Here is a 25,575-nt window from a genome sequence, read left to right as displayed (position 1 = left end):
TTCTTCTCGGTGTCGCCGGGAGCTTGGGCCAGGACTGATTTGTAGCTGGTTTTATTTAATGTGCAGGGCTCCTATGTTTGGGCCAGGACTGGTTTGGAGCTGGTTTTATTTAATGTGCAGGGCTCCTATGTTTGGGCCAGGCTGGTAAATGTGCCGGGCTCCTCTGTGGGGAACTTGGCCCAGCTCATGGAGTCACACAGGAAGCCTGTGTGTGTGTGTGTGTGTGTGTGTGTGTGTGTGTGTGTGTGTGTGTGTGTGTGTGTGTGTGTGTGTGTGTGTGTGTGCGTGTGCGTGTGCGTGTGCATGCGTGCCTGCATGCATGAAAGGTGCAAAGCCCAATGGAGTGCCCGCATGCTATATTTAGGCCGCCCATCCCAGAAAGCTGCGGGTCCCCCTCCTGCTCTCCTTCTGTGTCTCACTGTCTCATGCTCCTTCTCTCCAACACCCTGGGATCCGCAGGGGTCCTTGAGGGGGTTTCAGGGTCCCCTGCACGGGTCCTTGAGGGGGTTACAGGACATTAAATTATGCATGACTATGCAGTCACTTTTATACATTTTGAATTCCGGACTATGATACTTGGATACTTCTGAGAATTGATACTTTTACTTGCGTAAAACATTTTTTTCTACCACAAAAACTTTTCCACCGCTGCTAACCAGCATCTTCTTCACAGATAGTATACTCACTGTCCAAGCCCGTTGACTGTACATAACATTCATTCATATATTCACTGTTGATAGTCTATAAATTATACATTATCCTTTCATATATTCATCGGCAATAGATGCATACATATATTCATAATATTCAAGACTCAAGGGGTTTATTTGTCACTCACTCACTCAAGTCCAAGTCCAAGCAGCAAAAAGTTGGTGTGACATATGCTCTGCAGAATGTGCTAACAATAATGATAGCAATAACAATAAATATATGTTGGTGTATAACACTGTGTTTACAGTACGTATACCGTACTGAATGCCCTGACGCCCGTTGGGAACGATGCCTTGGGATGTTTGGAGAGATGAGATGTCATGCATGTATAGGATTAGGTACCGCTAGATATTTATTGATATAATAATAATAGCACCGCGATGAAGCTCACAGTGAAGCGCCTCATGCTAATAAATAGGAATATCATAACATAACTGGTGCGGGCCGCTGCATTGGACAGGAATTTACTTCCTGAGAATCCTGACTGTTGCATTACAACCAGACACTTGTCAAAATGTCCAAGAAGCAAGCCCCCCCATTACGAGCTCTGGTGTCACGTGCCTACTACAAATGTCTATCTTATCTACTACATCCTGTAAAAACAAAAAAAACATTGCATGGATGCACCTGGGACGTATCCTCAGTGATGTATCCTATAAGGTCATCGGGGTTTCGGGACTCGCCTCAGCCTTCTAAGCTCCTTCTAAGCGAGAAGCCCCCTTTGATGATAGCGGCCCCGCTGCGAGGTGATTAACGTCACAACTGGCGAGCGCAGCTCTGGGACGTCCAGCTCACTTTGAACACATTTCGCAACATCATATCCCTCACTCCCCCAGCCGGGGGTGATCAAGTCCCGACTTACGTCCCAGTATAGCTACCCACGATCAGTCCCATTAGAGAAAGACCAGGGCCACACAATCCGATGCTCCGGAACTACTCTGCCGGAACTGGGAGTGAGAGGAACTGGCACGTGGACGGACTATAGCAGGGTACCCCATTTGAAAAGGACCCCCAGTTTGACATGCAGAGGCTACTGACCCCCATTTAAAGCCATTTATAGCTGGGACCCCCCCCCCCCCCCCGCGCGCGGGCCGCTAATTGGGGAACCCTGGACTATAGGCTCTGTGGGTTGACTCCTTTCCGGGCCCCTCCTACGTCTCACCAGGTCCATTCCTGCTCTCACCAGGTCCAAGACCTGTGCGTTGCACCAGTCTCCCAGCACCAGGCACGTCATTCAGGAGTGGTGGATTCTTGAGCCGCAATGGTTCTATGGTCTCTGTAAGTAGACTAGTATTGACTAATCATTACAATTAGTGGCTCTTATTTTGAAGAGGAAGAGGAAGACTGTTTCGGGTTGTAACCAAGACAAGCCGTTCCAAGCGCTAGTCTAACCAAGTAAACGAACCCACGTGGATTAAATAAACGCAAGCTTTTAGCCAAAGTTCATATATGTTTTACGATATGAAAACCATCTGTCACATAAACAATGTACACACTTTGGAATTACGTTAAACATGGGAACCTCCTCAGCATTATGTGAGTAATTGCATTTTATCTGTCTTGGAGAGCTCAATGGTAAATGGTGCATTTATATAGCGCCTTTATCCAAGGCGCTGTACAGAGATTGTGCATTACATTCACCCATTCACACACACATTCACACACCGATGCCAGAGGAAACCATGCAAGGCACCAACCTGCACATCGGGAGCAATTCACCATTTGTCATCATGTTCTTTTTTTACTGACTGAGTTTAAAATAAGAATTGAATGCACAGAATATCAATACGAAGCAACTGAAAAACATTATTATTGCAATGGTAGTGGAAGGAGAGAAAGGATTTTTGTCCAGCAATTCACCATTTTTCGTGATGTTCCTTTTTACTGACACCGAGTTTAAAATGAGAATTTAATGCACAGAATATCAATACGAAGCAACTGAAAACGGTAGTGGATGGAGAGAAAAGATTTTTGTCCAACCACGAAACGGCAACCAGTGGCTGCGAAGAGGGGCTCGACCACGGGCGGGACTTGACAAAAGGGCGAATTAGGGGTTCAGTGTCTCGCAGCTCAAGGATACTTTGACACTGACTGTGGGGGAGCCCACAGGGTTCGAACTGGGGTTTCCATCCGGTCACTCTATACCCCTGAGCCACCTTCGCCCCAGGCTATGGCTGCACACTTCATGCGCTAAAATAACGTTAGAGTACAGACGTCCAACAAACCCCCCCCTGCAGTGCGCACCAAGCTATACCGTACATCTCCAGGCACTAGCCCACAAAAGTTATGTGCACTCCTGTTTATGCAGTAAATTGTCCGTCTCTAATCCCCTAGAGTGTGCTTTCTGTAAACTTTTTACAGTTTATGTGCCTCTGCTACCTAGACTTCACCTCCCACTGTTTGTTTGTTTGTTTCTGGAGTCCTCTTTTTGTGTTGTCGTCTCAGATAGTTGATATTGATGCTTATTTGATTGACTGTCTGTTGATTGATTGGCCGTACTGTATCTTAAATAGTGGGTAGAGAGAGAGAGGCTGTCTGTTAATCAGCAGCTCAGCGCTTCACCTCCCAGGCCTGACCAGAAGACACTTAACAGCTGCCCCCCCCCCCCCCCATCGCTAATCATGACCATCTGAGCATCCATCCGTTGGGTGAGGTTAACCCACCCCCCCACCCACCCACTGGATTAATATGGGTCTGCCTTACATTACGTTAACCCCTTCGTTCCCACAGACCCAGCGTGGCGTCTCGTGTCAGAACCGATTCGATTTCGTCTTCATATTATCTTTTATTGCTACCTGTTCCTGTGTTTTACTGCCGCTGTGACACCTGAATCTCCCCCGGGATCAATAAAGATTTATTTGATCTTAACATCTATACTCCTTGCTTTCTCTCTACCTCTCTCTCTCTCTCTCTCCCTCTCTCCTTCTCTCTCTCCGTCTCTCTCTCTCTCTCCTCTGCAGCACAAGCGGCACGCCCAGGCGACCACCAAGTATGTGGAACTGATCATCGTGGCTGACAACAGAGAGGTAAGCAGGGGTCGAGGCAGGGTCACGTCCCGTTCCGCCATCCGCTCCTGGCTCCCACAGGAACCAAGGGGTGAGAGGTCACACACCCCCCCATCCCCCCGAGACACCAATGAGTTGGCCCCTTGTGTCGTCTTGTTATCTTCCGTGATGATGTGTCCATCTAGTAGCCACTGATGTGGGTCAGGTGTGTGTGTGGGCTCACAACGCGTCCCCAAGTGGGGTCCTTGAGGGAGTTCCAGGGGGTCCCCAGCTAAATGATAGTTTGGAACCAAAATGGACCCTTCTGTAACTCAGAGAGTTACAGACCAAACGGGTCCATTTGGTTCCATTTGTACACTCTCAGAGTTAAACTAAGTTTGATTTTGATGTGTTTTGGTGTCAGATAGATTTAAATACCATTAAATAGAGGGCCTAATTCAGGTCCCTGGCATATATATATTTTCAAATGGGGGTCTGCAGGCTAATTAGTGTCAGGTTGGGGGTCCTTGACATGAAAAAGTTTGGGAACCTCTGGTCTAAGTGATTAAAACTGTATCTGTACAGTATGTGCAAGTATTTTGAGTAGCAAGGAGCGGAGCGGAGGGCCCTGGATCAAGGACAAGGTGGCTGAGAGGTTATCTCCTCAGCCTTCTAAGCTCCTTCTCAGCGAGAAGCCCCCTTTGATGATAAGCGGCCCCCAGCTGCGAGGGAATTAACGTCACAACTGGCGAGCGCAGCTCTGGGACGTCCAGCTCACTTTGAACACATTTCCAAGAGATACGGCGACGAGTATAACGTTTAATGTTTAACATCTCTCCGTCTCCATCACTGACTGTGTTTGATCCTCTCTCACTATGACTCCGTCCTGCGTGTGTTTTTGTCAGTTCCAGAAACAAGGCAAGGATATCGAGAAGGTCAAACAGCGTCTGGCCGAGATCGCCAATTACGTGGACAAGGTATGGATGGCGGGATCAATAGTTGTGGGGGACGTGTGATTTATTACACCTCACATGCAGCCTGTCGGGAATTAGCCAGCGGGCAGTCCAGTCGCGTTATTTAGGGCATGATCAATTTACAGTTTAGGCATTTAGCACAACATTAAGCGACTTAACAGTAAGCAAGGAAAACACAAGGTTATACATCAAATGCATAGACATATTCATATAGGATCAAAAGTAAACTAAGACGTATCATCATCAGTCTAAACAGTATAATATAAAACAAAAGATCAATAATCTGTACATTGAACCTATACACACTACTATACTATAGGATGCCAGGTCTACAAACGACCTGGCATCTGTCTGCATAGCTTCTAAATCACATTTTAGCCTTTGCATACGCCTGCAAGGTCGTCAAGGCTTGGTAAGTGCACTTGACAATTCCGCTGAGCACTAACGCAATAATAATGTCATCTAACTATAGTGTGTGTAAGTGTGTACGTACGTCTGTAATCCACGTAACTCGAGAACCGTTCGCTGCCCTTACAACTCTTCTACCCCTAGATACAGATTATCACTCAGCACTTAGATTTATCACTGAAAGCTACAGCACTCACCATTGTACCCTCTATGACATACAGGGTAGGTTGGTCTTCCCTCTCTGAGATGAGATCTTCCCTCTCTGAGAGGAGATCCAGGCACCACTGGCACCAGTTTATTTTTTAAGCTATTGATGGGAAGTCACCACCCTACATCACGTTGCTGCTAAACTGGAAAATAAATATTCGTCAGACCCGTTCAAGTGAATGGCTTACACTAGAGGTCCCATCTGTGCAGTCTGAACTGGGAAAATCTGCTGTAGAGGGTGGGGCATGCATTTCCAACTTGCATCGTTCCAAAGTAGGCCAGTGCCCAATGGGCATCGCTGTAGTTGTAATAATGAAGCATGCTTGTTTTTTTGGGTTCTTTTTTAGATTATTATTAAAAAAAAATGCTTTTCTGCCTTTATTGATATGTACCGTAGTATCAAGTAAGTATCAAAAAGTGAAGATAGACAGGAAAGAGGGAGAGAGAGAAGGGAAGGCACGCAGCAAAGGTCATCATGAACGGGACTCAAACACACGACGCACTGTCAGGTCAGAGCCTATATGTGGCATGCGCCTGGACCACTAGGCCAGCGGGCGCGGATAGTTAGTTTAAGAGGAAAGTGTATTTGAACTGAAGTGATCAAACTAGCAATAGAATACAAGTTTAGACGCATCTTCCAGAAGTGTGCTATACGAGCTTGTAGGTCTGCTATTTTTGAAAAATCGAAGAATGACTGACATAGAAACATAGCTTTTTCAGAAAACTGTCAGGATGTAGAAGACATTTTTAGAATCTGATCTCAGCTCAAAATGGGTTAAACCCTACCCTAACCCTAACCTCAAGCACGGGAGCAGCGCATGTCCGCCCGTTGTTTCCACATGTGGGTCCGTTGGTGTGTCTAATCTGTCCTCCCCCTCCGTCCAGTTCTACAGGACTCTGAACATCCGCGTGGCGCTGGTGGGCCTGGAGGTGTGGAGTGACGTGGACAAGTGTCCCGTCAGCCAGGACCCGTTCACCACGCTGCACGAGTTCCTGGACTGGAGGAAGGTCAAGCTGCTGCCCACCAGGCCCCACGACAACGCTCAGCTGGTCAGGTAAGGCCAAGGGCATCGTGTCGCTCCTCATCCCATCTCTGGATATATTGTAACTCTAATGGGTAAGCCAGTGTTTCACAAACGTTTTAGCCTGTGCCCCTAAACAAATAAATTTGATGTTTGCCCGGGGACCCAAACTAGTGAAAATTGCAGATCTACAAGCTCACAACTCGTCGCTTCACGTGTTGTGAGCTTGTAGGCCCCAACCACAATGCCCAGCTGGACATGTACACTGGACATTTGTGCTTTTTCATGAGAGAGAGAGAGAGAGAGAGAGAGAGAGGGGAAATCGGAGAGGGATGGGGAGTAAAAAATGCAACATAAACCCTACTGTATGTTCTGAATACAAGACGTTTCCATCCATGTTAATGGGGATGCCACGATACGTCGCGACACAATTCGATGCGAATTCACGCTGCTCTTTTTAAATGGCAGATTGCCGCAGTAATGTTTTGACTTAGCCTGTCCAGCGCATGTTTCCAGTATTGTTTTGACTTAGCATGTCCAGACCAGCACATGTTTCCAGTATTGTTTTGACTTAGCATGTCCAGACCAGCACATGTTTCCAGTATTGTTTTGACTTAGCATGTCCAGACCAGCACATGTTTTCCAGTATTGTTTTGACTTAGCATGTCCAGACCAGCACATGTTTCCAGTATGGTTTTGACTTAGCATGTCCAGACCAGCACATGTTTTCAGTGCTCCTACTGTTGGCTGATGCTGACAACGTTTAAGTTTCGAACTGAATCCTGGCAATCGCAATTGTAACAGATAATTTAATGACCAATTAGCTACAACTGGTGTTGCCTAAAATACTACAGAAATAAAGTTGCTTATGACTTGAATTGATTTCAAAGAGAGCCTGTCACAAAATCCAACATTTATAGAAAGAGTTCTCTATATTTCACGATGCTGAACTTCTGATAATCTACTGATGCAATTTTGTGACAGAATTTTCATATAAAGTAATTTTCTCTCCAATCCAAATGCAATCCGTTTCATCAGGTTTGCCTTCCGTGGAAGATGCTTATGGTTGCAGCCCTGCAACATGGGTCGGCCTTATATGCCCGATCCCAGTCACTCTGATGACATCCGAAGCTTAGAAAGTTTCTGTTAACTATGGCTGCAACGATCTGTTTTTTATTTTTAGATTAATCGAATAATCAAGGAGTGTTTATTTAATTTTATATCAACGAATGAATTCACCACTCCATTGTGTGTCTCCTGCAGTGGGGTGTATGAATTAATTAATGAATCTTTATTTCCGTGTCTTGTCGTTAAGACCCATCCCTTACGGGATTATAAGACACCAACAACATAAATAAACAATATCACGTTCAGTTCTCACACAGAAGCTACACCAAGTATTTGGTAAAAACAAAAACAGAACAGAAATAAGCAAAATCACATATACGTTTTCTTTGTCCGTATGTCCGAAGCTTTCTCTATATATTCTGCTAATGCAAATATCTTCTGTTCAAAAATCCATCTCAGTCGCTCTGCATCACTTAACCACATCAGATCTATATTTTTACATCTGTTAAATAACGTTGGTGTTAACTGTTCTCTGTCCATTGTTGTGTCTCCTGCAGTGGGGTGTACTTCCAGGGAACCACCATAGGCATGGCTCCCATCATGAGCATGTGCACCGCCGAGCAGTCTGGAGGCATCGTCATGGTAAGAGGGAGGAGGAGCCCTATATACTTTGTATATATATTTTGGCACATTATGACAAATCTTGAGAGATTTTGACAAAGTGTGACACATTGGAATTGGTTTAATGTGGTTATAAGACTTTTTTTTTTTATTAAAGTTAAATTAAATTACAGTACTATTTCAAACATGCAGTGAAACATAAACATCAAACATATCGAGAGACAGATAATAGTCCTGGGTATTGGACACTGACACTGGAGAAAAGACACTGGCTTCCAGTTTATGGAGGATCCGGTAAAACGCGGTAGACAAGACACTGTCTTCCAGTATATGAAGGATCCGGTAAAACGCGGTAGACAAGACACTGTCTTGCTTCCAGTTCATGGAGGATCTGGTAAAATGTGGCAGACAAGACACTGGCTTCCAGTTTATGAAGGATCCGGTAAAACGCGGTAGACAAGACACTGTCTTGCTTCCAGTTTATGGAGGATCTGGTAAAATGTGGTAGAAGACACTTGCTTCCAGTTTATGGAGGATCTGGTAAAATGTGGTAGAAGACACTTGCTTCCAGTTTATGGAGGATCTGGTAAAATGTGGTAGAAGACACTGGCTTCCAGTTTATGGAGGATCCGGTAAAACACAGCTAAAGGAGACTAGACTGCGCTGCCCTCCAGTTTACAAAGGATCCGGTAAATCGTGGCTTACTCTCTGTTTCTCAATGTCGGGTTTGGGGGGCCAACCAACCATGGGGTCGAAATGTATCCGGGTCCATTTGGTTCCATGTGTGCTCTTTCTGAAATGAGTTTACAGTGTATGGGGTCCCTGCAGAGATAATACATGGTATCAAATGGCCCTATAATATAATGCATATCAAACTGGGGGTCTTTTGAGATTATAAACATCGACAATCACCGCAATTGACCTACTTTATCCATGTTTCCCTCCCCCCCTCCTCCTCTTCCTCCTCCTCCTCCCTGTCCTGGACTCCCCCCCCCCACAGCCCCCCCAACCTTTGCAGAGTTGTTGGCACGCTCTGTCCTGACTGACATAACACTCTCATGTTTCCCCTCTGAGAGTAGTTGAACTGAGGAGTTTTCAGAGTGGATATTAAAGTTACAACGATTGTAACGTTTCGTGTGTGTGTGTGTGTGTGTGTGTGTGTGTGTGTGTGGGAGGGGGGTGGGACGCATCCCACTGTCCTTATTGATTACGTGAGCCCTAGGATCTTGTTGTATTTGTTGTTTGTTGAATTGTTATTTTTATCAGGCCTGTTATCTCTGGTACCAATACCAACATCAATACAGCATGAAATCACAGCATGAAAACAAAACATTCTTTAGTTTTGGGTCTGAGAAGCTAAATGTCATCAAATGGTGGTCCGTGGCTCAAATGCCTAACAAATAATGGGCCTCGAAATGCAAAAGGTTGAAAACCACTGGTGTAAATCACCCTTTAGTGGGAAGAGAAACCCTAACCATCCCGCATGGTCTTTGTATCAGAGACAGTCATCCTAGAGGAACCCTAACCCTCCTCATGGTCTTTGTATCAGAGACAGTCATCCTAGAGGAACCCTAACCCTCCTCATGGTCTTTGTATCAGAGACAGTCATCCTAGTATAATACTAGTTTTATCTCTCTCTCTCTCTCTCTCTCTCTCTCTCAGGAGTCATCACCATGCAGGCTCATGGTGGACGTTTTTGTCAACATTCCATTTTTGCCTCACGGACATACGAAATGAATAATATTACCAGAAACACATCAAGAGATAGAAATAGATGACCATAACAGGACTGTAACTCAAATGGGTCCACGATTAGTGTTCAAATGGGTCCATTTGGTTCCATTTGTACACTCTCAGAGTTAAGGGGGTCCTCTCTCTCTCTCTCTCTCTCTCTCTCTACGTCTCTGTCATACACTCTGTCATCTCCGTTTGTCTCGCACTCTCACAACAGCCCTTTTACCATTTATGTTTCATTCAGTCTCTCCACCCCCTCCCTCCCTCTGTAATGTCGCACACCGTTTTCTCTCCCTGACGGTGTCTGTATTTTTCTTTGAGGGACTCTGGGTTGGCTGGTTCTGGTGGTCGGGGTTTAATAGCCGTCCCCCAGATGGTTCTTAGATTGTCGTTCCTACCCAGATGGTAAAGTGGGGACGGGCGTACGGTCGGACGGACGCGGGTCGTTATGGCAGAGCCCTAAACATACACACATACATCAGGTCATACGCATGAAGCCTTAGCCTCGGCGCCCTCGGGGCCTCCCGGCGCCGAGACGCCTTCTGCTCAATCTGCTTAGTACTTCCACCACTTCAGTTTTACTTGAGTAAAAGTCGTTACTTTTTTGTGGGCCCCAAGGAAGCGTATAGCTTCTACTTTGGTGGCAGCTAATGGAGATCCGAATATAAAAAAATTAAGTAGCAATACTGCAATATAAAACTAGAAAGGCACTCTCTCGAGATGCCAACTTGCGTGCACTCACCACTGCACCACTGCTGGTAGGACTGCTGCTCTGAGTCCTAGAGTTCTCTGCTGTCTGTCTGGGTACGACTGCTGCTCTGAGTTCCTATAGAGCTCTCTGTCTGGGTACGACTGCTGCTCTGAGTCCCTATAGAGCTCTGTGTCTGGGTACGACTGCTGCTCTGAGTCCCTATAGAGCTCTGTGTCTGGGTACGACTGCTGCTCTGAGTTCCTATAGAGCTCTCTGCTGTCTGTCTGGGTACGACTGCTGCTCTGAGTCCCTATAGAGCTCTCTGCTGTCTGTCTGGGTACGACTGCTGCTCTGAGTCCTAGAGATCTCTGCTTTATTTATATAACACCTTTTTAAACAAAGTTACAAAGTGCTTTACATACAGAGGCAGCAAATAAAATTACAGGTTAAACAATACACACAGATCAACACGTACGTAAAACCAACAAAGAATGAACATAGAATGAACAATTTAAAACATCATAACAACGGCAGAAGCCACTAAGAAAAGGCCTTATACAAATAGGTTTTTAGAAGGGATTTAAAAGACGACACTGATTTTGCCAGCCTCAGCTCCACGGGTAAAGGGCATTCCACATGATGAAATAAAAGCGTTGAATTACCTTTTCAAGGTCTGCAGGTGATGGAGGATTTAATTCTAGCTATATTCTGTAGCTGTCTGGACTACCCGTGTGACTTGAGGACTGAAAGAGATTCGAATCAAAGATGACACCCAGGTTGCGGGCTGAATAACAATTTACAATTTAACAATTTAGGCATTTAGTCGCTCTTAATCCAGATTGATTTACATAAGGCAAGAACCAAAAAGCATGGAATAGCATGAGTGACATTGGAGGACAATGTATTAAGTTCTGAGTGAAAAGAAGGTGCTGCATTAGGGGGACCAATGACAATTATTTCTGGCTTTGTTTCGTTTAATTGAAGGAAATTCTGAGCCATTCAGCCCTTAATATCAGAGAGGCATGAAAGTAGGATTTTAGACCCGTTATTGACCTACTGTAACAAGTAAAAGGCCTGAATTACAGTCACAACACGTTGCAATGAGATGTGTCGAGAGCGGGTAGAACGGCTATTTAAAAATATCCCAAGCATAAAACGGCTTTTGTAATAATAATCTAAATATGCAGAGGGACTAGTCATTACAGCTGTCAAATAATTGTAATGGAATTAAGATTGAAAGAATTGTAGTGGCGTTAAGAGTGGAGTACGAGTTCAAAGTATAGCAAAGAATGCAAATACTCGAGTACAGTTAAAGTACCTCAAAGCTGTACTTTACCCCCACTCTCCTCTCCTAAGGCCGCCCCTGCATACATTTAATATAAGAAAAAAATCTATACCTATACCTGCCACCTACACATGCCCAAAATAGGGACACCAGGTTCAATGTGGATAAAGCTCAAAGGGTGAAGCCGTGCAGAAAGGTGCCTGACAAATGGAATGAGTGGGTTGGTTGTGCGTGAGTGCAGGCTGCAGCGCAGCTGTGATGTTTAGTGAGTGTGTGGACAGCTGGTGTGACCGCTGTGTTCTCCAGCCCCCGTGCATGGCGTGCATGCAGCAGAGCGCCTCACTTCATCAGCGCCAGCCCGGTTCAGACTGACGGGCCGGCCATGCTGAATAATGCACAGGGAAGTGAGGAGTCTGGTGGCTCTGTTCGCTCGCACGCCGACACAAGCACGGCACCGCAACCCAACGGGGGAAGCAGCTGATCCACCATTCAACCCAACGGGGGAAGCAGCTGATCCACCATTCAACCCAACGGGGGAAGCAGCTGATCCACCATTCAACCCAACGGGGGAAGCAGCTGATCCACCATTCAACCCAACGGGGGAAGCAGCTGATCCAACCCAACGGGGGAAGCAGCTGATCCACCATTCAACCCAACGGGGGAAGCAGCTGATCCACCATTCAACCCAACGGGGGAAGCAGCTGATCCACCATTCAACCCAACGGGGGAAGCAGCTGATCCACCATTCAACCCAACGGGGGAAGCAGCTGATCCACCATTCAACCAAACGGGGGAAGCAGCTGATCCACGATTCCACACCCAAAGACAGAGTTGCCCAAACTTTGTTGCTAAAGTTTCTAAACTCTTTTCTTTTTTTTCTCCTTTGTTCTGTAAAGCACTTTGAGCTGCATTCTACGTCATGAAAGGTGCTATACAAAGTGAGGCCAAATAGGAGAGCCATTTCTTGGTTCCAGAAGAACCTTTCAGATCAAGGTTCTTTATATAGAACCATTTCTTTTCATGGTTCTATAAAGAACCACTTACAATTATCTTCATCGACTGGTGTCTCCCAGGGGTCCATACTCCCCTCCTCCAAATCTCTTTGTCCAAAAAAGCAGATATACAAGCTCTCAGCTTGTTTTCGCTGAATATAAACCTTGCTTTTGCCACGTTAAGAAATGCCCAGTTCTTTGAGGAGCCAACAAAGAAAATATGTTCTCTAGACAACAAAGAACCATTCAAATGTCACACTCTGTGCTGAGTGAGGGTAATGTGCCACAGGCACTTGAATTAGTCCTAAATAAATAGTCCAAAATACCCAAGGTACTCAAAAATACTAAAAACAATACTCAAAACAGTCCAAAGTACTCACAATCAATTGTTTTTATTCACCTTATTATATTGTGTCCAGGGCAAAAAACCAAGGAGGTGGTTTCCCGTCAAACAAATATGCTGTACAACAATAAACTGGAAAGGTTCTGGTTGTTCTTCTGGTATTTTAATCTTGCTCCTGGTTCCTATTTTCTTTCCCATTAGGGGGGTCTTCTTCCGGACGGTGGCCATCTATCTGCCACCACCACTGCCACCAAATTCATTGTCGAACCATTATAGCCTTTTAAAAAAACGCACATTTAACCCTTGGCCTACAATTCACGGAAAAAACGGAATTAATCGAAAAATCTAAACCTCCCGTTAACGAAAAAAACGGAATGACAATCAATATCAGTTATCGCGGGGTCAAAAGAGCAAAAATTAATATTTTTTCGCTAATATCACTAATGTTGGATGTAATTTACCAAAAAACGGCCGAAATCCGCGTGATCGTGCGCTATCGTGCACGCGCGCCGTCTCTATGTGCGTCGGTGTAAAAAATGTGATATTTTGCGATCTTTTGGGGTTGATTTGAGGTTAATTTGACTTAGTTATGAAAAATATAGCATTAGCTTAGCAATCCGGACCAGCCAAACTATTGACTAGGGTCAAAATACTACAGGATGTTGTTGATCGTTCAACCGGAAGTGACTTAGGAAGATCCGTCTATTTTAGCCAAAATCAGCATAATGATGCTTTCCCGCCATCTGGTGGCGAATCGAGAGAATACATTTGCAATGAATGAACAAAAAAAAACATCTCTTCAATCCACCAGATCTTTCTTGTATGTTAAAACGATGAATTAAAAATATGCCAATTTGTTACCCAAACAAAAAAATTGGTCCTGGCATTCTTAAGGAGGAGAATATTGTAAAGGCTGCCGACACTACATAATTCACCTGGCCTTGGCTTTCATCTGGTCTTTTACACACCTTTCCAGGACATCTATGCGACTGACTCTCCGGTCATGTATGCTTTCTAAGTGGACCTTGCGGACATCTTTCCCACTGACCTGTCTCAGTGTTCCACTCGTTTCCTTTTCCGTCCCTCTCCTGTGCGTGTGTGTGTGTGTCTGCGTGTGCGTGAGGAGGACAGGAGCATATCCAGAACTCTCTGTGTGTGTGTGTGTGTGTGTGTGAGTGTGTTATGTTGGAAGCGCACATCTGGCATTGTCAAGGTCCGCCAAACGCACTGAGGTGCCGTTTCATCCCTTATTTTAGGCGGCAAACGTCTGTGTGTGTGCGTGCGTGTGTGTGTTGGATTGAAGAGTGTTGGTTTAATTCCGGCAATATGCAATTAATTTCAGTAGTATGCATTTAATTTCGGCAGTAGACATAAATATTGTGAGCAATGTCTCTCCAGTGCACCCTCAGAGAAGCGATTATCTTTCTTTGACTGGCTACAGTATCTTTTCTCCTAGAGTATGTGTAATTAAGCCATTGTTTTGCACAACTAAATTGTAATGCTGCGTCCACACATGGCAGCTATAAAGCCTACCATTCATTGTGTCAATGGAAGCCAGCGACATGAAGATGCAAAATACCTTGGCCTGGGTTACTGCCTGATTTGCTGCGTTCCGCGGATCTGAAAATGTCACTGTGCTACTCCGTCTGGACAATCTCCTATTCTCCACAGGTAGGCGGGACATATGAAGGTTGAAATGGAGCCGAGGCTTCTGATTTGTCTGTGGTGTGGGTTGAGGAAAAACAACAGTTTGACGTTGTATCAATGCACACTGCGCAGCTACTGCTGTTGTCCTCCAACGTCATTCACTAAACCCTCCCCACACAGCTACTGCTGTTGTCCTGTGACATCCCCTTATCATTCACTAAACTCACCCCACACAGCTACTGCTGTTGTCCTGCAACGTCCCCTTATCATTCACTAAACTCACCCCACACCGCTACTGCTGTTGTCCTGCGACGTCCCCTTATCATTCATTAAACTCACCCCACACAGCTACTGCTGTTGTCCTGCGACGTCCTCTTATCATTCACTAAACTCACCCCACAAAGCTACTGCTGTTGTCCTGCAACGTCCCCTTATCATTCACTAAACTCACCCCACACCGCTACTGCTGTTGTCCTGCGACGTCCCCTTATCATTCATTAAACTCACCCCACACAGCTACTGCTGTTGTCCTGCAACGGCCCCTTATCATTCACTAAACTCACCCCACACAGCCGTCATTTTTGTACTACTGAATCTGAATCATTTATCATTTGTAGGTTTTTACTCTCAAGTCTTGGACAGCGCTATTTGTGTCAACAGTGAGAAGCATGGACAGAGTGCTGCTGGCTGATGACGTATCAGCAACAACGTGGCTACGTAACAGTTGACGTTATGAAATGCGAGTCAAGCAGCCTCTGTCCAGACTGAGTAGCACAGTGACATTTTCAAGAAGGAAGACGATCCGAGTTGAGCTGTCTTCAACTCCAGCTACAAAGCTACAGTACAAAACCAACAAGTCTTGTTTAACAACTAACCTTCTCTCAAGAAATTCCTGGAAATATAACCAAAATGGACCCTTATAGATCTTTAACTCTTGATAGTGTAAAACGACACAAAATGGTCCATTTGATTCCATTTTATACTCTCAAGAGTTACATTATTGTTAAACATCGGCATTTACACGAAGTCTACATAATTGAGAGAATGTAGAAGAAGAATTGTTATTTTGCCTGTTTGCCTGTTATCTCTCCTATGGAACCAACATCAATACAGCATGGAATTGTCTACATATACTGTACATACATTGGGTCTGTAAGGCTAAATGTCATCAAATGGTGGTCCGTGGCTCAAATGCAGAATAGAGGGTATGCGCATGCTTAAAGTGAATGGCACATTGAGTGGCAAATCGAGTGGCAAAGCAACATGCAAAGTGAGTTTAACATAGTTTAACATTGTTTAATGCAATCGGATATGACTTTTCTGTTTGGATGTATGGGCTGTCGAGGCCAGAAAGTAGTTTTTTGCCACTCAGTAGGCGTTCCTGCATAACTTCCTGGTTTGATGATGATGTCACGCGCATACCCTCTATAAAGAATTGGCCTTGATATGTTGAATGTTGACTAGCAGTGCCTCTCGTGTGCTTGGTGTTTCAGTGCCTCTCGTGTGCTTGGTGTTTCAGTGCCTCTCGTGTGCTTGGTGTTTCAGTGCCTCTCGTGTACATCGTGTTTCAGTGCCTCTCGTGTGCTTGGTGTTTCAGTGCCTCTCGTGTACATCGTGTTTCAGTGCCTCTCGTGTGCTTGGTGTTTCAGGACCACTCGGACAACCCTCTGGGGGCGGCGGTCACCCTGGCCCACGAGCTGGGCCACAACTTTGGAATGAACCACGACACGCCGGAGAGGGGCTGCGGCTGCAGGGTGACAGTGGACCGCGGAGGCTGCATCATGACCCCCTCCACAGGGTGAGTTGCATAACGCACCGGAGCGCACTCGCCTATTAGTTTGCATTGCATTCAGAACGCGCCCTTAATTAAAAACCAACTGCAGCTGTGTATGTGGCTCTCAGCGGTGTCCCACTATTGACTGGAGGACTGGCTGAATTTGAACTGCGCAGTGTCATAGAAGTAACAGATAGAAGCGTGCAAACTTTATCCCTAAACGATATCTCCCCCACCTCCGTGCTGGAAATAAAACGTCTGGGTTTCCGAGGCTACATCCGTGCTGACGCAATGACTGTCCTGTTTCTGGTTTAGCTTTACGCGTGAATCTCTCCGTCTCCGGTCAGTGCGGGTTGTTGTTTATTTGCATGGCTCAGAAAATAAGTAACATGAGAACGTTATCGAGTTGTTGGAGGAGGAGGAGGAGGAGGAGGTTCACGTGGAAGGTAATGCAGATTGTATTCTGATGATGTGCCAAACTGCTGCTGGCTGCTGTAATGTTAATATCTAGACCTGTCTTCTATATTGTGTTCTGAAGGTCGGGCTGCTGACTGCCACTAGTGTTAATGTTATATTTTGTATTGTGTTCTCGGGCCGTTGTGCTGCGCTGCGTTGCGCTGTGTGCTAATTATGCCCCCTCTCCTGTTGTGTTCTCTTTTCTGGGCTGTGTACCAGTGTGCGACGCACACTTGCGTGTGTGCCTGCATTGTTTAGTATCTACTATTACAGTTTTATGTTTTGATAATCAGCGCTTTGCCATATAGATGATACATACACTGTGCCATATTGGAGAGGCCACTGTGTGCGCAGGGCTTTGTTTGACAGGCTCCGTATTTGAGTGCGCGCACCCACCCACCCCCACCCCCGTCATAAAATGATAAGTCGACTCAACTTCGACTTTACTGTCTGACAAGTCGACTTGGAAAAGTCTTTAATGCCCTAATATGTACTGCATTTAAATCCACTAATGCTAGTAGTACCGAAAAGGTGTAGGCTGAAGCCGAGGCTTATATTGCCTACCCTTTTTAAACATAACATGGGAGCACATTGTCAAACATTAATTTCACCCAAAACAAACGGAAAACATCAGACCATTAATTTCAAAAGAAAAATCTAAGCAAGGCTTGGATTTTGCCTAAACTTTGAAGAGTAGCAGATGTTGCAGAACAAAACAGAATAGCTAACTTTGATTTAACAAAAAAAGATAATGTTGGGTAAATTAAATGAGTGATGGTAGATAATATAACCAACATTGTGTTGGATCATGTTGCAGTCAAACTCAAACGGGTTACATACTTAGAAAGCTATCATAATTCAGCACCATGGATAGCGCTGTGACACAGCAACGTAAACGGTCAGTCAATCAAATCGAGTCACCTGATCAACCAGCTGGGCACTACACGAAGTACTCGTCTTATACGGGCTTGTCGAAATGCATCCATTGCACTCGTTGTGCAAAATCCTCTCATGCATTTGTACTACAGGGTGAACTGGAAATAGTGGCTCCCAGTATGCGCACTCCAAATTCGGAAGAGTAACAACGACGGCTGCGCTGCAGTTTTACACCAGTAACAAAGCTGTAAGGGTCCATTTGGTCCAAAACTATCGATCATTTAGCTGAGGACCCGCTGGAACCAGTCATAGTCTTTTGAATTTTTTTATATATATTTTAGTAATCTGAAGAGTTTTAGTCTAGTTTTAGTGCTTTAGTTTTAGTTTAAGCGCCGAATATCGCATTTTTTGCACATTACGACCCATAATGCACATAAAGACCACGAGCGTGCACGCAAGTATTTTGGCCGTTTTTAGGTAAACGACTAAATACCATAAGATTTTAGTCGACTAAATCTACAGTTGATTTTGTCGACACAAATGTATTTTGGCGCGCCTTGATGGCGTCCTAATGGCTGATTGGTTACCATCGGTTACAGTCCCCGGACCACACGTTGAGAATCACTGTGGTAGCGAGCCCCGCCCCCCAAAACATCACCATGAACTCCAATGAGGCCATTCCTGGGTACAGGCCACACAACGCTGCATGAACTCCCCAACCACCCCCCCCTCTGCACTGCATGCATTGTCAGATCCTTCAGGATATCATTAGCCTCGCGACGAGTGACGCCTTTGCTTGAGTTTCTTTTAACGAACATCACTCAAGACGAGCCGATTACAATCAAATATAAACATTCGTTTCCGCACGCAAATTGTATTGCCGCTGAGTTTTATTACAGCTGCGCTCATGCCCCGTGGCCGGATGACTCATTGCTGAAGACGTTAGGTTCAAATGTTCACGGCCAGCACATTATTATCATTACACCAGCAGGTTGTGTAGTTGCACTCCGTTGGGACTCCGTACGGTATGGTCTCTACATGCGTATTGATTCTGTAGGTAAGGTGCCTGAGGCGGCATGATATCCACCCCCTGGACATGGCGCTAGCTAGCACTGTACTGTCCATCAAGCCTTGCCAAGCTAAGAGCCATTACTAAAAATAATGGCTTTTTAAAACTCAACTGAGCGGAGAGCCTTGGTATCTTTCTCAAATTCACCTGTTTCCTCATACTTCCTCCTAACTACAAGGGAAAGAACTTAAATGTGTTTACCTACAATAGAACAGGTGTTCCAATGAACTCAGTCTCTGATAATTACGGACCCACACACCACTCCCTCTTTTCTCTATTCAGAGTTGGAGTGGATGTGTTGCGTATTGCATTGCATCACAATTTTGAACAATAATGATAAGTCCCAAATAGCGACACTAGGTTGATCTGAAATCACTTTTTGACTGCAGATACGTATGTATACACATTGCATACTTTATAGAAAATGTCCTTTCCTGCGCCCCCACTCTGAACCCCTGTGGGCTGTGCTACAGGGTATATGACACGCATTCCTTTTGGGACGAGAGACAGCCTATAGACTAGCCTGTGCATATGAAACCATATCGCACCGTATATCATTCTTAACTTCATGAACCCTAGAGCGTTCCCACCCTGGGGTGAAAATGTGGAGGGAAAAATAGCAGATCTATACATGCTCATCGCAGCAAGCTCAACGCAACATTGCGTGTGCTGTGAGCTCATAGATCGGGTCATTGTCACAGCATTGACCCGAGTCACCGACCCCCTCCGCGGAGGAAGTATTGCGGGGCCTTAAGTGGTTAATTCCGTGCTGTAACATCATGTAGCACGCACTTAAGTGGAGACGAGGGGGGGACGTCTTGGATAGAGAAATATTAGATAGGAGGACGTGGCCAAGCTCCGGTGGTCCGGGGGAGCTTCAGACTGCGCTGTTTATGCTGGAAACACATCTGTGTGTTTGCCTTGGAGCCGGCCCACCGAAAACACTAGCTAACACTATTCCTCATTATAGCCTCCATAAAAAGAGCTCAGTGAGATGTTGAGGATCGCATTTAACACCCGGTTGAGGGGCAAGCCGCAGACCTCTGGTCAAGGGCTCCGTCCGCAAGGGTCAACAAGGGGAAGTGGAAGGGAGGGAAAAAAGAGAGAGAGAAAGAGAGAAGTACCCGTTAAACTAAGAATAAAATATTTGTGTCTGTCTGACTCTCTCCGTTATAGCTCTGTCAGACTGGGCTGCTGAGGGATGCTATTCTTTGACACACATGCAAGTTTAATGTATAAAGGATTTGTTGCGTCAGCTCTGGATAAATAGTTAACCAGCCCTGAAAGCCATCTGTCGTGCGTGCGGCCACACAACGCAGCGAGGACTTATTATCGCCTCTTTGGAATATCTGGATCTTGAGCAGACACACAGAATTATACATACTCCATTTCGTTTTGTCCTGAGTGCAGCTCCACAGACGAGGCCCCGCTTCGTTGTTCCATCCTCCGGTCGACAAACGCACGGGACGAGGCTTGCCTGTTTTTCCAATGCAATGGCTTTTACGAATATACAGAAAGAAAACTTGACCGAACACGACTCGCTCACTGTATAACAAAATGAAGTAAAAACTTCTATAGACTGAGACTTAGGGAAACATTTTTCCTTTTATATTATCATGTTCATAAAGTGCTCTGTGCTCAAAGTGCAATTCAAAAGCAAACGTTTCGGTTCTAAGACCTTCAGACCTTCAGACCGTCAGTACTATATCCGCTCCTGTAGTTAAGTTTGAAAAAAGGGGTAGTAGTTATGATGTAATTTCTTTGCCAGTCAAGTCTATGGACTTTTATGTTTGTCGCTGCGACCCCCACTTCACACGAGTGTGATATTGTTAACCACTTAACCACCCTGTACGTTAAGCCCTAATTTATGTTTCGTCGTACGATGTACAAGCTGTACATGCAAGCTCACAAGCTCACAACATGGCAACAACGTAGGGATGCCAGGTTGAAGGTGGTTAAAAGCCTCCCCTGAATAACCCTGCTGCTTCACCCAATTAATCCAGGGCTTAAACAAACCCAAGGCTTTTAAATGAGGATGCTTAGGAATTCTATATTCCCTCCCTGCGTCTTCCTAGTTAATTCTAGGTCAGGGCCGTGTGCTCCGCCCCAGGCAGGCCATGCTCCCATGGGCCCAGCGCCAACCCTTCGCAGTCGCACACTTTAAAAGGCCATGTGGCCACACACATGCACACACTCATGCGCACACACACGCATGCACGCACGCACACACACACGCACACACACACACACACACACACACACACACACACACTACACACTACTGAATCACCTGTGAGCGATTCATCAGCCCGTAGCTACAATTATTTGTTTATAGCGCCGACTGCCATGTTTTTCCAGGCAGGCGACCAGCTCCTTTTCAAAGCAATTTGATTATGTGGAATGCCTCCTCGCGAGGCCAGGTCTTCCAATGAGTTTTATACAACAGGGCTGCGCTGATTACACCGCAGCCAAGGGCCCCTCGCAACCAAATACTGTACTGTACTGTACTGTACTGTACTGTACTGTACTGTACTGTACTGTACTGTACTGTACTGTACTGTACTGTACTGTACTGTACTGTACTGTACTGTACTGTACTGTACTGTACTGTACTGTACTGTACTGCAGGGCCACACTAAGTCACAGACGGTGCCCTCGGTGTGTTGTGATTGATCTCTCACTTCTACTACGTACCGTCATTTCCCTCAGGGTGGTTTATGTGCACCGACAAAAAGGTGCACGCCGATATCCGCCCAGGTTCTCTCCTGTGGCACCGAGAACGGAGAGGAGGAGATAACGAGATATGAACGCCGGGAGGAAGTAAAAAAAAAAAAAAAAAAAAAAAGATATATATATATATATATATATATATATATATATATATATATATATATATATAATATTATATAATAATAAAGGGCGAACGAACAGAACAGAACAGTCTGAAGGCCACGCCACCAGCTGCACATCTGCATAGTGTTGCTGTCGGAGGGAAACATCCTATCTTTGTCTTTCAGCTGTTTGGGTTTTGTTTTGTAAATTAACTTCCTATACTTCTGTCATACTAAATATTAGTTGGCGGCTGTGGCTCAGGAGGTAGAGCAGGTCATCCAATGATCCCTGGGTTGGCGGTTCGAATCCTGGCTCCTCCTGTCTACATATCGAAGTGTCCTTGGGCAAGACACTGAACCCTACATTGCCTCCAATGAGTTGGTCGGTGTGAGCTCGCCACCATTGGTGTGTGAATGTGGGAAGTGAGGACGCTGGCGTGGACTGTTCGCCGATTCACCTCCAAATGTATGAATGAATGAACCAAGCGCTTTGAGCACTTGGAAAAGCGCTATAAAAATGCAATTCATTAGTAAAATGGCACATTTATATATAGCGCCTTTATCCAAAGCGCATTACATACAGTAGATTGTGCATTACATTCACACCGAGGAAACCTGCTCATCAGGAGCAATTAGTGGTTCAGTGTCTCGCTGAAGGACACTTCGACAGACTCTGGGGGAGCCTGGGATGGAACTGGGAACCTTCCGTTTCCTAATCGTCCACTCTACCCCTGGCCTGAGCCACCTACTACAATCTAACACAGAACTAGGAAAAATTATCACAAATATCTGACCAATTTTAAAGTATTAACAAGAGCTTTCTGACTAAATAATAACTACATTGGATCCAGGTTTTTTTTTTTTTTTTTTTTAGTTCCTGAAAAGTATGCATTTTGGACATACAAGGTTTCCTCCACCCAACAGCAAACCAAAGAGCGCTTCCTGCCTCCCGTCGGCCCCGACCATCGGTGCCCTCCGTCCAGCTATTACCTCTAAATGAGAACGCGTCTCTCATCCTTACAGAGATTATATCTCACACACACACATAAAGCTCCTCCTTCTCCCCACACACACACACACACACACACACACACACTGATTACCCTAGCAGCCTCTGTTTCCAAAATACAGCAGTGGGCTCCCTAGTATATCCAGCACACGCTCTTCAGCCTTTTTCCGCTTGTTTTAAAAGATATTGTTTTGACTTTTTCTGCCATTATTGATAGTACACACGGTGAAGAGAGACAGGGAACATTGGAGAGAGTAGCCGAGGTGTGACAAAAGGTCCAGCCAGGCTCGGGAAATCGAACACTGTGCAGCTTCATTGCCAAAAAACTGTACTTTATTACCGGTCTCGTATTTGCCTGTACATCGTCATTACCTGTGCACGACTCGACGCTGCTGACTGGGCTGTTTTTCACCGCTCAGGTTTGTGAGAGGATTCTCAGGCCAAGGAGTCAAGGACTGTACAGTACGTGACTCTCAACGAAGCATGAACGCCGCCATCTGAATAACCCATGAATGAAACATTGGCCCGGCTGCACTCCTTCTTTAAGGCCTGCACCTGGGTCACAGGAAGAGCCTCTCTCCTACAGTCAGAAGAATTGTCTGTCTGTCTGTCTGTCTGTCTGTCTGTCTGTCTGTCTGTCTGTCTGTCTGTCTGTCTGTCTGTCTGTCTGTCTGTCTGTCTGTCTGTCTGTCTGTCTGTCTGTCTGTCTGTCTGTCTGTCTGTCGTCCATGTGGTTCAGATCACACGGAGCACACGGGGGACACGGCACGGCCACGGCCAGTATCTGTCACAGCCTCTCAGCCATAGAGCACTGATCGGGCCCATTAAAGCACATAGCTGTATAGAGCCGCCGCGGACATCCGCGTGTCAGAATCTGCCAAAACACTTTTCCGAGGGAAGGATGAAGTCGCGCCAGAAGACTTTTCCATGCAAGGTCTTCAAGGAAAGGAAATGAGAAAAGTTGCACAAACACCCGCGATCACATAGATTGGACTGTTTTTATTCCACACATGTGTTATCATCCGCAATGTTTTATTATTGGCGAGGAGGAATCCAATACCTCCCGAAACGAATCTGAATGAAAGCAGACAGAAGTACAAAACCCCAGACCGGAGAAACCGGCTCCGAATACTCTTACCATGTTACTGTAGGCCGATGGTTCTCAATCCGCCGGGGACCCCCAGAGGTCCTTGAAGGGGTTCCAGGGGGTCCCCAGCAAAATGTGTTAACATAGTATCACAATCGGTTTAATCACTTTAACCCTATTTATACTTCTTGAGGAAAATGGAACTAAATGCATATTAATACATGCGACGTCCTGCTCACTGCGTGAAAAGAGGAGTTAACAGGCAATTATGGGCACTGTATTTTGCCCGTGAACCTCAAATTTAGCAAGCATATACAGTTAATATACGGTAATATACAGGTGTGATGGTACAATTCGGGAGTTTACCGGAGTTTGTTGGAAAGTTTAACGGGAGTTTCCTGTGATATACACATCTGTATTCCATGTTTTTTGCGCAGTGGCACCTACATACACCACTGGTGTAGGAAGTGAAAACGACCAGGTCGTAAACTACTGGTCCACGGCTCCGGTTGTCGCTGTGCGCGGCCGCGGCGCTGTGCTGCACATGCACCGCCGGGGGGGTGATCACATTAAGTGATATGATCTGTTGTTAGTGCCCTTTCGGTGCCTGCCAGTCTGGCCTGCAGACACCGAGCGTGGGCTCTTTCCCACTGATTTCCCCGCGGACTCAATTAAACGCGGCAGGCGGAGGGAGGCTTTAGAGGCTGCTCTTCCGCAGGGCACACGGGGTCACGTATCCACCACTGGCCCTCGCTGTGTTCTCATCCACTTCCTGATGAGTGACCCGACATGGCGCTTTTATGGCGCGGGGGTAAAAGTATGAATGGCTGAGTGTTTGTGGCTGACGACTATTTAGTATTTATGTCCGACGTTATTTTGTAGTGCTACGTTACGTCCGGGTCCAAGTGGCACCAGCTCCCGTCCGCACCTCATTGTAAATAGAATATCTAAACGCGTGAATATTTTTACAATGACGTTATTTTTCAGAAAGGAAGCCATTGAGGGTTCAAATGGGTCTTAATGCTTCCAACTCGAGTGGAATTATTAATGTTTTGTACAAGTGTCCATGACAACAAAAATATATTATGTGGAGACAATAAAGACTATTATTATCATTATTATTGAAGGTGGCAACAGTCCATTTGCTCTGTAAAATATTTCGGGGGCATATTTAGAATGTGTGCAGGCTTGAGTATGTTGAATCTAGTTTGCATTAATGAGGATTTAGTTGACACAATAGAATAAAATGGCGATAGTATTCCATGTGGGGCAGACGGCCTGTCACAGCCAGATTTGGGAGAGCAGGGCAGCTTTGTTTTTTGCGAGGAAAGCGGTAAAAATAAACTTTCGTGGTTGTTTTCGTCTCAGATTTAGTCCGACGGAGCGTCACAGTATAACTCTATGGGGACACAAAAGCGACACAAAAGTAGGACCCGGAAGTATCTCAGGAGGGGCCGCTCATGTCACAGCTAAAATACTGCTGCCCGCTCCACAGTCACTGACACGTCCTTCGAAACTCTATACCACTTGTCAAAAGGACGCGCTGCATGTGATTGGCCAGTGCCCTTGTGCAAGGACGCGCTGTGTTTGACCAGTAGCCACTTTGAGTGGCAGTCGGTGAAAATGCTCTCGCCAGAACATGATTTAGTATTCTCTGCCTATCAGGTATTCTCTGCCTCACAACCCGGACGACCCTGAGTTGGCTCAATCGAACTTTGCAAAGCTTTAGTTAGCTCGGTGGTGTCTCACGTGGCTCAAGTTAGTTTGAGACGGCGGGCTTCTGTCA

General features: G+C 45.7%; 1 protein-coding gene across 1 annotated transcript in view; it reads left to right on the top strand.

Moving 5' to 3' along the window:
* Positions 1-25,575, top strand: part of adam12a (ADAM metallopeptidase domain 12a) — a 165,654-nt gene that overhangs the window by 97,829 nt on the left and 42,250 nt on the right. The window contains exons 7-11 of the mRNA XM_083788333.1: positions 3,672-3,737; positions 4,601-4,672; positions 6,170-6,339; positions 7,932-8,016; positions 16,337-16,485. Of these exons, the coding sequence (XP_083644459.1) occupies positions 3,672-3,737; positions 4,601-4,672; positions 6,170-6,339; positions 7,932-8,016; positions 16,337-16,485 (542 nt within the window). The remainder of the gene's footprint in view (positions 1-3,671; positions 3,738-4,600; positions 4,673-6,169; positions 6,340-7,931; positions 8,017-16,336; positions 16,486-25,575) is intronic.

This window comes from Protomyctophum parallelum (assembly GCF_964188405.1).
Source record: "Protomyctophum parallelum genome assembly, chromosome: 17".
Taxonomy (NCBI): domain Eukaryota; kingdom Metazoa; phylum Chordata; class Actinopteri; order Myctophiformes; family Myctophidae; genus Protomyctophum; species Protomyctophum parallelum.
This window is presented reverse-complemented; position numbering and strand designations above follow the sequence as displayed.